This window comes from Camarhynchus parvulus, chromosome 15 (assembly GCF_901933205.1).
Source record: "Camarhynchus parvulus chromosome 15, STF_HiC, whole genome shotgun sequence".
Taxonomy (NCBI): domain Eukaryota; kingdom Metazoa; phylum Chordata; class Aves; order Passeriformes; family Thraupidae; genus Camarhynchus; species Camarhynchus parvulus.
In genome coordinates, this window is record NC_044585.1 from 3,147,315 (window position 1) to 3,159,769 (window position 12,455).

Consider the following 12,455-nt stretch of genomic DNA (forward strand, 5'->3'; position numbering starts at 1 on the left):
GCAACTGTGATTCCTGTGACAGGATAAATATGGTATCAGTGTCATACAGCATGGCGTGAAAAAACCATGAAGAGCCTTCAGGGAGAGAATTTTATAGAAGATAAAACAGTTGCAGGAGGAATACAATTTACCTAGAAATGAGCTGGGTTTGTGGAAGATACTGCATACTGTCTGAGAACAAAATTAAATTGGAAAGGAAGAAAAGAGGAGTACCAGCACTGCTAACACACTGAGACACCTCAGCAGTACATTGTCAAAAGAAGGATCCAGAAAGTGAGTCTTAATGACAACAAATCCCCACAGAGAAATGTTATAAGCAGGGGCCCCCAGGGCTCACTGCTAAGGCCAGTTCTCATTCAATAGATTATAGGTGACCTGGATAATACAAGTTCCTTGTATACGTCCACACCTGCAGGCAGGCACAGGAGAATAGTCAAGTACTAAAGAAGGCAATAGGCAAGGGAAAAGAGCAAATCAGTGTCAGGACACTTCTATTTAGGACAAGCTATTAAAAAAAAGCAATGAAATTGGACAAGGATGACAAAGGGAGAATGCACACCCAGCTGCAGCCATGGAAGAGCTGTACCATGAGTGCCAATTCAAGCACCATCTCCACCGTGCTGGCCTGGCAGTGGCCAACACAAACTTCCCCCTTCTCTCCCCTGTAGCCATGATATTTTCTGAAAAATCCTTTCCTTAGGATTTTTTTCTCCTGAGAAGCTGAGAGGCCTCAGGAACAAAATATAAACAATGGTTATCTGCTGCTGTGGAATGCAACAGGTGGATCTGTGATTGGTCTCATGTGGTTGTTTCTAATTAATGGCCAATCACAGTCAGCTGTCTCTGACTGTCTCAGTCAGTCACAAGCCTTTGTCATCATTCTTTTCTATTCTTAGCTAGCCTTCTGATGAAATCCTTTCTTCTATTCTTTTACTATAGTTTTAATATATCATAAAATAATAAATCAAGCCTTCTGAAACATGGAGTCAGATCCTCGTCTCTTCCCTCATCCTAGGACCCCTGCAAACACCACCACACTCCCCACCAAAGGCACCTTCCCACCTGCCCCAGGCTGACCTCTGGTGCTGGTGTAGCCCAAGGAGCTGCTGACTTCACACTGGTGCAGGTGGGGCCGTGGGATCATCAGGATGTTGGAGATCTTGCCCAGGGAGCTGTCATCAGAAGCCTGGCTCCTCACCTCCTCGGGGGGCAGCGCGCGGCTCTGCAGGGACGGGCTGCACGAGACGTCGTACGAGCTGGAGCTCTTCCTGGTGCGGCTCTCCCGCTCCCGCACCGACCTGCCCACAGGACGACAGCAAAGAGATCAATCCCCAGTTAGCAGGGGGCTGGGACAGGCCCAAGTCATGCAAAAGACTCCGTGCTCAGCAGGTGAACTCAAGAACAGCATTACAGGGAAGCCATCACTATCTCTTTTGACTGCTTGGGTAATTTATACTTCTGCACATCACATAACACAACAAGAACATTGCAAAACTTGCAGCACAAGGGCTGTGAAAGGACCTGTTCAGCTGCCTCTGCAATCCTACAGACAACACACCAGCCTGGCAGAGATGTGGCCTAATAGATACCAGACCTCAGCCTACAGTGCCAGAACCATGTAGCTATAGGGAAACTACTTGGAATTATGAACTGTTTAAATTGTGCTGGTATCTTTCAACATGTGTGGCCACATTTCTCTTCACAGAGAAAAGCAAGGCACAACTTCCCAAGGATATTTTCTGGGATTCACATTCTCTGAACCTCAGAGAAAGAAAAAACAATTCTTATGTCAGTTGCTGCTCCTCTTGTTGTTCACAAGTGGAATGCATTGTGGAAGATTGTTTACCTGAAGGGAATTGGTAACTGGTAATTGGATTCTGGTGTGAGTGTTTTGATTCATGGACCAATTGAATCCGTGTGTGTGTGTATATGTGTGTGGACTGTTGGCTGACAGTCACAAGATTTTGTGCAGTTGAATGGTGCTTGTGCAGATTCAGTTTAGATGTAGTGTAATATGGTATAATAAGGTAATTAATTAGCCTTCTGATACCAATGGAGTCCTCCTCATCATTTTCTCCCTTCGTGGGGGCTGCCCTGATTTACTATAAGCATGGGTTCCTACGGGCTGCTCAAATGAACAAGCTAACAAGAGAGTCCACATGCTCTGAGTTAGGCAATGCTACTGAAAGAAGCAAAGTAAAAGAAGAACTTCAAAACAAGCTGGTCAACTCTTTATTTCTGAAAAAGCAGCACTGAAATTTATTGTTTATTCAATGAATTTGGCCAGGACCTGAGAATAATCAGCCTTTCTCCTCAGACAAAAGGACATGGAATAGTTGAGAACCTGCACTCAGCTTTTCTGCCTCTTCTCTCATCAAGACAGGCATCATTTTCAGGGAGGATTCCTCACCACTCTGTTTACCAATTACTAACCCCTGCATTGAACAATCTATTTCTACAACTCTGTGCAAGTCTAATGTGCAAATACTTTCTTAAGCCCCTTGCAAAATCTGCTAGAAAGACTAGCTTTATTCCACTTCAAACAAAATTAAAGATTTAAAGAAAAAAAATATATTTATGCCTTTTCCTATACCCCACACACTACTTTAGAAGTAAAACACCAGACAACCAGCCATGAAGATCAGACAGAGATGAAGCTTGTTGTTCAACTGTGAGCATGTGGAGATGAATTCTCTTTGTATTTCTCCAAGTGTTTTATGTATCAAGCACACATAACATGGCCACTCCAGAAGCAGGGCACTCCCAAGCCTCTCACCTGAAAGTGGTGCAGCGCTGGGCTCTGGCTGGGCCTGGCAGTCTGAACACCTGGGCATCATAGCCATCATAATCCACCTGAATGGGCAAGGCATTCTCAGCATCCTTTGGAGCTCCTAATGCTGAAATGAAATCATACAGCACTGGAACCTCTTTCAAGAATGTTCAAGATGTGCAAGGCAGAGTATCCACCTCCCATCCCTAAGGAAAGTATCGACTCCAAAAGAAATCCCAAAGTGTCATGAGCAGAGCAGCTGGAGCAGCTCAATTATCAAAGTTGGTGCCTCTGAATCAAATTCTCAAAGGTGGTGCCTCAGGCTGGCTGAGGCCATAATGCCTTTCCCCCATATATCCTAAACACTAAATGAATAATTGCCAAGAAGTCAACTGGCACATGCACATTAGCATCCCAAGTAACAAATATGGGAAATACTCAAATAGGAGTTTGATGGTTTTCTATAACAATTGTGCCTTCCTTGGGCTGAAGCGTCATTGTCTTCCTGCAGCTGTTTGTTACTTTTGGGAGTAGCTGTTTGGTGCTGTTTGTTTTTGGGAGTCAGTGGGACAGATCACGCCAGGACAGAATTACTTACAGGCATCACGATTATTTTTTGCTTTCTCTGTCAGTGGCTGGAGGGTCCAATAAAGGAAGTGTGAAGTGACCAAAAAAACAAACAAGATAGAAAAAAAAAAAGAGCAACAGAAAAGACAGAGGGGAGGGAATTAGTCAGCATGTTCTAAGGAAACATCCCCAGTGTGACCAAGCAGACAAAGTTTAGCTTGCTGACTCAGTGAGGCAGCCAGACAATTTCAGAAATATTGAATACTGATAGTTGGTCACAAATCTGTGTGAAAAACACAATGTTCAACACCTTTCTTCCCCTCCATACAGTTCTTTGTTACAGAATGAAACTAATTTTTATGGCGGCTAAAACATTTCTCACCCAGTTTTATCTAGGAAGGAAAGACCTACAAACTACCTCTCATTTACAATCCCCACAACAAACCTTGCAGCTTTGCTTTCACAGCCTTTTAACACAGAAACTTAGTTCCAGCTGTTGGAATACTTGTGATGCTTGACTGAGAAGAGCTATGGCACAAGCTAGTAAGAAAATATAAATCAGAAAATTCCTACCTTCCTTCCTGCCAGCTTGATTCGTGGAGTGAAGCTGTTACACAGGAGTTGGCTTTTGGATGTGTAGAAACTGAAAGAAAAAATAATGTGGCTTTAAGAACTCAACACAGCTGGTTTGCTACACAGTAAGCAGATCAGAAACCTGAGTCAGCTATTGGATAAAGGCATACCTTTCTGTGCATTAAAAAAGTATGGAAAACACTGAGGGACAGTTGAGAGAAGCTACTCTTTGCCTAAAGACAGAGCTTTGATACTTGTACAATCTCAGCCTAGACACTTCTTAGTATGCTTAACACCTGCATTGCTCAGCTCATTTTCTCCTTCTACAGAAACACATCCATTTCTACTGTGCCATTTACACAATTCTTCCTGATTTACACAACTGTAGTGATTCACACCAGCTGTTTGAAACCCTGTCATTTCTGTTAGGTTGCATTAATGCCCAGAGTTCTGCAAGAGTAATGGAATATTTCCTTTGCTTCACAAGGAAAGCAGAGGACATAAAAGAAGAAAGAGAATTCAAGAGATTATGAAGAGTAAAGCAAAGCAGAAGTGTTTAGCAAAAGCTGATAGAATTCACCTACCTATGATTTATCCAGTGTGGGATATTGTAGTCATCACCCATTCGTGAGTCACCAGGGCCACATCGATTATGGAGCTGTAAGAGTAATTCAAAAGGAACTACCTGTACCCAGCCAGCCACAAAATGAGTAACATTTGTAGCAGGAACAAGAGAAGGGAAAGCAGCCCTACCTTAAAGAGTGGTACAGCATGCAAGGGTTGCTCTCCCATGCACACTAAATCCACACCTATCCCTGTAAACAGACAACAGTAGAGTTCAGTTATTCAAGCAGGACTGATACGCTTAGACAAAACAGATCATCAATTTGAACTGAAGACCCAATATGTATTCACATCATATTACAAGAGGCAAGAATACTGAAAAATGATAGTCAATGGTCCCATGGTATGGCTACAAACCAACAGTACCTGCGGGGATGTAAGAAATTATTTTCCTAAACTAATGCAACTCATGCAAGACTACACTTTAAGAGAAAGGTTTGCACAGAGAGGTGAAGTTCTCTGTCACAAACAAAAGAAACTAAATGCCTGTCAGTACTCTGAAAATCCACTCATTTCAATACCAAGTGCAGACACAAGTCTTGCAGCTAAGGACACAGCACACAGCTTACAGTAGGTACATTTTCACAGCCAGAAGCAGCTGGATTTTCCCCAGATCTGTGTTTGCCTGCAGAGAGGCAGAGGCACAGTTATTTACCATTGTCGATCATGCGCTGCTTGGTGAGGATCATGAGGAGCCGATCCACCTCGAACACCCCCACGCCGGGGTGATCACCACCGACATCTGCCCCGTGCGGTCAAAGTTGCGGTTGATGTAATGCTTGTCAAACACTGCCAGAGAGAAATGCTGAGTTTGTCAGGGTCCCCAGGATGAGGGGAGAGATGAGCAATCTGACTCCATGTTCTCAGAAGGCTGATTTATTATATTACATATATTAATTATACTATTGTATGTTATCTTATGCTATGCTACATTGTATTGTATGTTATGCTGTGCTACATTGTATGTTATGCTATGTTATATTGTATGTTATGTGTGGTGTTATAAGAATACTATACTAAAGAGAAGGATACAGACAGAAGGCTTAACAAGAATGAATAATAAAAACTCGTGGATCCTCAGAGTCTGACACAGCTGGCCATGATTGGCCATTAAGTAACAACAATTCACATGTTGCATAAACAATCTCGAGACCACATTCCAAAGCAGCAAAACAGGAGAAGCTGAGGCTTCTCAGCTTCCCAGGAGAAAATCCTGGGCAAAGGGAATTTTTCAGAAAATAGACAGTGGCAAGAAAGCAGCAATACTGTTAGGCAGGTGACCCCCTAATATTCCCCTCCTCTTCACAGTGTTAAGGAAAAAGTAACATTTAATGGTTGTATTTTTACCCATTGCTCGCAACTTACCATTGAATGAAAGATTTATAGCCTCCAGGTAGTTCCCTTGTGCTGAGGTAGAATTGCAACCTGAAGGAAAGCCCTCTGGAAAGTATTCAGAAGGGGAAAAAAAATCATCATTCCTGTATACTAGTTTTATATAATAAAATATTCACAGAAAAATACATCTGTACTAAATACTATTGGTTCAAAAATGTAAAAGGCAAAATGTAAATGGCAAAATTAATGTTATTAAGTTCCACAGAAAGACCGAGGCAAATTGCCCAGCCAGAAGAGCACTAAGTAGCATGACACCAGACTCCAACTAAAAATGGATAGTTCACTGACAAGCCAAAAGTTTTAGAAAATAAAAAGAGAGCAAAGGATAAAAGCAGGGAAAGGAAGATTCTTGTACCTGCTTGCTCGAGTCGTACCAACACAGGATACTGGATGAAAAGCTTTTTAATGGTCACAAGCAAGGAGGTCCACTCTTCCCGCCTCTCGTTCTGAACTACAACTCTAGAAAAAACACAGCCTGATGAGGCCCAGGAAAGAAGCTATGAGGGGAAGTGAGAAGGGATGAACAAACTATAAAGAATTGCACAAAAGGGTGCATTGGGTTGCACGTACACTGAGGGACAAGAGGTGAAAAGAACTGAGAGGAAAACATACTTGTAAAAATCTTCATAAAATCTTCCCTCATGATCCTGCCGAATTGATGCACGATGCGTTTCAGGAAACTCATCTGAAATGGAAGGAAAAGCACATCTTATCTCATGCTCTTCTATAGAAATGACTAATCTTTTCCAGCAAAAAGCTGTTATTTCCATTAAAAATAAACAAACAAAAAACTAAAAAAAAAGCCTCCAGCAAGCAAACTAAAAACCAAAATACTTGGAGAAATATCAGGCCTCCTATACAATAAAAAACTGCTTTTAAACCAATATGACAGCTTGAGTAGGATGAGGAAAATTTGCAACACTCTTCCATGTAAGGTTCTGACTGCAGTACTTTCATAACAATGGCTGTGTACCTACTGTGCTTGATAGAGAATACTTTGAACATGGCAATCAAAAAAAGAGAAAAAGTCCCTGTCAGCTTGTGACCAACTTTCAAGAGACAAGATAGGTTTAAAAATGGAAACACGAAAATAGAGAATTTGCGTACCTATAGATTTTGCTTCATAAAATGTTCTCGAAAATAGAACCACTGTCACTTCATGGCTGCAATTCTTCTCCTGTCCAGGAAGAACAAATGCAAAAAGAGAATATGAAAAATCACATTTGGTAGAAAGTTGTATATACACATATAGTAACAGCCTTTCTTCCCTCATACCTAGAAAGAAAGGTAACTAATACAATCTAGACTGTTGCATTAATGGATCTGCATGAGTGCTCCACTGCCTCTCTGAAATAACAAATGGTCTGTCCTGCAGATTCTGTGCTGCTTGGCCATATCACACTTACCAGGAGCACTCTCCACTAGTCTCTAAAGAAACTCCTCTCTGTAGTTGCCAAGATTTTTGTTAAGAAAACAGACAGTTGACACAGTTTGTTTATACCCACGGCAATTTGACATTCTGATGTGTTACTGTTCAGAGAGATCTCCCTAACAATTACAGAAAAATAAAAAATTAAAACTGAACTCAATCAACTACTTACCTTCCATTTTGTGAAGAGGTCAGCAAGGAAACCATTCACAGCTTTCTCAAAGTATAGATCCCCTACAAAATAAAAATCTCCCAAGCATCAAATAACCATAGTTACTTCATCTATAGAAGTTAGATATGGGGCATATCTAACCCTAAGATTCTAGGACAGTTATGTGCATAATGAAGGTCAATATCACAAAGATAAGATGGTAAAAATATTAAAAAGCATGACTGTTTTATGATATAAAGATTAAAAAGCATCATTTTTTTCAGAGGATGTAAACATGAGACTTAATGCCAGAAGGATCAGACCTTTAATTCATTTTTCCAACACATTTGCAGCATGCTGGGAAAGCATCTGTACTGTTTTTTAGGCAGAGAATGCACAACTGATCCCCTGCTCTGATTTGAATAGTTGCCCAGTTCCATATGCCTCAACACATGGCCAAAGGAAGTGGCAAGAGGTTTGCTAAAGAATTAAGCCAGGAAAAAAAATAGGATGACAATAGAGAACTGACTCATTCTTAATGCCTGAAGTTGGAATACTTCCAGCTGAAGTTACCAACTTCAACCTGGGCTAAGGCAGGTTTCATTTCCTCAAGAAGCCAGTGTCCAGAGAAATCTAAAACATCAAGGTCCTCTTTGTACAGGACTTCCACACATTTCTGGCTTCAGGAATCACAAACTTGCACCTGCCCCCATCACCCCAACATGTTCGTATCCATAGAAAACCTTTCCAGTGCTCACAGTGATTTCATGGCTGAGATAATGGTACCCAGGCTCTACAGGGACAGGAGGAGGATGGCACAGACAGGGACAGAAATGGGTGGCACTGCAAGGAAGGATCTAAGGAAAGATCACAACACACCCTGGAGCACTGCTTAGGCCAAAGGCAGGATATTTTAGTTTGCTGGGAGTGGCAGAAAAAAATAGCAGGGGCAGAAAGGACAGCTGTGACCATCCACAGTTACTTACATACCATAAATATCAAAATCCCACATTTCACAGCTCATCTGGATAAAAATATAAACCATGGCAGAAGTGGAGCGGAAGACCACCTGCAAAGGAAGGCAAGACCTCATTTAAAACCAAGTACATTCTTTAGAAGGCCCAAATGAAGAGGTTAACTACACAGCAACTCACACAACTCTGGCCCTTCCATCACAGGGAAATTCCCCTCTGACAAGTTGGCATTTTCCCTCTAAAAAGCCATTCCTAGCAGAGCTGAAGTTCAATAATGATTCATTGTCCTGAACTTGTTGCCATGCTTCACCTCACAACACAGCCAATTCCAATGATCCATACAAAAATCCTGGCAGGCAAGGAAAGAAAGGGAAAAACTGCTTTCCGTGTTTCCTGAGCTCTTACCCGGGTGTCCTCACTGATGTATCCACAAGTGACTTTCTCACTCTTTACCCACAGTTCACCTGCCTGGGCCCTGGAAGAAAAGAAGTGCAGAATATTTGAATATGAAGATTAGAGAATCAGTATTTGAGCAAGTAAGTACCAAAATCTGCAGTCAAGGATGATTTATTTGGTTAAAACCTGATGTTTAACCCAAACTATGTCAAACAGCCATTTCCCTCTGCACCTGCACATTTCCTTGTCCCAGTGTCACTCCAAAACTGAAGCAATCTCCTCTGAACTATTAACACAGCTTGGGAAGGGGGATAAATATTCAATGAGATAAAAATAAAATTATTTGGCCTCCATCAGAGGCCACGAGTGTAGCTGGCTGCCCTACTATTAGTTTCTTTTTCCCCAAACCAGACAGAAGCCTTCCCCCACCCCATGGTGCAGACAGAAATCTGTAGATGAGTAAGGGAACAATGAAACATGAAGGATTTTTCAGAGAAGAGTCTCCAGTTGGATACTTTAAATTAATGAAGTTAAACCAGTAAGTAACAGTAAGCCCTCAGAGGAGGCACTGACCTGATACCTGCAAATTCAACTTTTTGGGTGACATACGCACATGTGCTGACCTAGGAAAGAAGAATTACATTTGTTAGAAGAGCAGGCTCAGAGTGAGAAGAACAATACACATAAAACCCACTGGCACCACGCAAACATGATTTTTATGACAGAAGTCACAAAATCCATTCAGCACAGTTACTACTAACAGCTCAGCCTACAGAACCTCTGTAACAGACAGAGAAAATCACTCTGAACACAGATCACCTCTAACTAGGATCATTTGCCTAATTCACTGCACTTAGAGGAACTAAAGACTGCACTTCAGAGATGCAGGCAGAAGATACTCTAATAGCTGCTTATTAAGTGATACTCTCAGAGAGGGGACACTTCAGCATACTTCTACTTGAAAAACATTTGGATTCAATTCCTTCCAAATGTAGTAATCATTAAAATTCAGAACATAAGCAAAAAAACTCTTTACAGCATTTTCAGCGCCCAAGGCAGTAATCAAAACTATACCAGTGGAGTAGGAACTGATGGGATTTGTTTTTCTGCAACATTTACAGCCATTTCTCCAACTCTGATGTGCCACTCAAAGCACAAGATCCTCAGGAGCTGCAGGCACTTTGTCTTTGGCTCTCTGCATTTTGCAAAGCACTTCTTTTCATCCACAGCAAGTAAAAGAAAAGGTTCATCACCTGCACCCTGCCCAAGGGCAGCAGGGGCCTTACCAAACTCTTCTTCAGCCTCCACATATCCCCACGCCCAATATACTGATCTTTAAATGTCAGCTCCACCAAGTCCAAGGTCACCTCCTGGGAATGGATGAAAAACACTGCTTAGATTTTACTGTTGTTTTTAAGTAGGGCACACCAATCTGTTCATTTAATAACCAAATATTACAAGAAGAGCCATTCAAAAGCAAGTCAATATCCCTAAAACTGCAAGATAAAGGGGAAGTCCATAAAAATAAATAACAAAGTTGTGTATGTACCTCAGCTACTGTGAGCTGCAAAACATTGCACAATGTGATCAGAAAAAGCCCTAGCACTAAATCTGTACTATAAGTCTCAGTGCAGATTGGAAGCTGTAATAAATTACTGCCATTGTTCATGACATTAAGGAAACCTCATTTCCTGCAGACTTTTGTCTTGTGCAGAATGTAAGTTCTGACTGCAGCTCTTTTAATAGTTGGAACATTTACAGGAAATGCCTCTGTAAGAGGCTCTGTGGTACCAAATAATGCAAATCTAGGCCATGGCTCTTCTTTTGACTAGGCTACTTTCTGCTTTTCTTTATTGTGCCTGGTTCTCATGAATTTCTGAAATTTAAAAATATGTGAAACGTCTACATTCCTACTAAGCTCTGTTGAAGCAGGATCATAGAGTTCAAAATGAGAAGAGAGATTGTAGGGAGAGAAGTGACACATAACAAACCAACAAATAATTCAAAAGCCTAAGGCTCACTTTCTTAGAGAAGAAGACTAAACATCTTTCATAAAAAAACAAAAGCCTTTTTTCCCCCAGACTACTGTAGATGGGAAGTCACAGGGCTGTAACTTGAGTCAAGTGATGGAATGGATGGAAACAAGTGGCAAAAGCACAGACCTTTGGGTCAACAACATTGACATGGACATCCTGGTACGGCCGCAGGCGGAACACCTGTGCCACTGTCTGGTCCACACTTATCGTTTCTGCCAGAGAATGAGAAAGGACAGCAGAGAAGTCAATGTCACCAACAGCTTCCAGGTGGCTTACAGGTACAAAACCAGCACAGTCAGACTGTCATAAAACACACAAATTTCAGGTTAAAAAGCCAGGTTTGCTTAAACCATACTCTTGTTACCGAAACAAAAACAGATTTAGAACTAACTGCCCGTTTTCTGTTAAAACTCTAATCCTTCTCTTGCTAAACAGACAAAGCATTGATTTTCTTCTGAAATTAAAATACATGCACCAGTCAATCACAGGTACAGCCCAGGCATGTCATCCTTCCTATGATTTTACTGTGCATAAGTCTCAAGTTTTACCTTTCTGCAGATCTTCCTTAAGTGACTTCACTTGGAGAAGCAGGGGACTAGCATGGAGAAGAGAAAAAAAGGTAGGCAAGTTGAGATACCAACAATCTCTCTGGTAAATCACACACAAAACTATTTAGTAACATGCACCACAGGATAAGATAGAGAAACATTAATATTTTCTAGAAAGCTTCATACACCATCCTCTCCATCTGTCCCTCTGTCTTGTTCCTTACACTCCTCATAATTATAAGGTACTCTTGAGGTAAAGATGAAACTACAAATGGGAAACCAGGTCACACAAGAACCTCTCAGATTCTCACACAAGTGTACTGCTGCCTTTCAGACAGAGGCTGCAGGATGAACAGGTTCATACAACAAGGCCACAAAATTTTATTTTTGTCTAAGATATACTGTAGGATAGGAGAATAATCCTTAGGTAAGAGCAGATCTAGGAAGACGATACAGATATTGTCAAATCCACATTCAGGTGCTACTTGGCCTACAGAAGATCAGCAAACTAACACCAAACACAAAGAATTCCACAAAATTTAAGGAAGCGCTCTTGCTAAAATTAACCTCTTTACTTCTCTTGAGGCAGAAAAACATCATGGCAGCATCCTGAAGCAAAGTTATGTCAGCCCTAAAAGCCTTTCACTCTAGAAACCACTACACATGAACAGATCCTTTCAGTGCTCCAACCTACTGATAGCAGCAAAGAGAATTCACCTGTACTCATCATTGGGATGTGCAATTTCCACAACATCTCCCAGCTTAATTTGAAGAAATACTTTAGGATTCACCACCAGCTCATCATCTACAAGACATAAATGAATGAGGGCAGTGAACAGATATATACTGAACAGACACCTGCATGTTTGCCTACAACAGCTCAGCATACATAAATATACCAAACCAAGACGAACACATCAGCAAAATGCTTTCTATTCCCCACACAACAGGGTCCCTACCCAGCCACTCCTGCAGGCACAAACAACTCAAAT

At 41.4% G+C, this 12,455-nt stretch overlaps 1 protein-coding gene across 1 annotated transcript in view; it reads right to left on the bottom strand.

Moving 5' to 3' along the window:
* DEPDC5 (DEP domain containing 5, GATOR1 subcomplex subunit) overlaps positions 1–12,455 on the bottom strand; it is a 43,494-nt gene that overhangs the window by 29,532 nt on the left and 1,507 nt on the right. Inside the window, 20 exon segments of the mRNA XM_030958893.1 lie at positions 1,078–1,298; positions 2,777–2,897; positions 3,369–3,405; positions 3,911–3,980; positions 4,495–4,568; positions 4,664–4,725; positions 5,190–5,261; positions 5,264–5,323; positions 5,900–5,974; positions 6,285–6,388; positions 6,542–6,614; positions 7,037–7,106; positions 7,531–7,592; positions 8,500–8,578; positions 8,889–8,958; positions 9,453–9,502; positions 10,166–10,249; positions 11,042–11,127; positions 11,464–11,510; positions 12,181–12,268. Coding sequence (XP_030814753.1) covers positions 1,078–1,298; positions 2,777–2,897; positions 3,369–3,405; positions 3,911–3,980; positions 4,495–4,568; positions 4,664–4,725; positions 5,190–5,261; positions 5,264–5,323; positions 5,900–5,974; positions 6,285–6,388; positions 6,542–6,614; positions 7,037–7,106; positions 7,531–7,592; positions 8,500–8,578; positions 8,889–8,958; positions 9,453–9,502; positions 10,166–10,249; positions 11,042–11,127; positions 11,464–11,510; positions 12,181–12,268 — 1,605 coding nt within the window.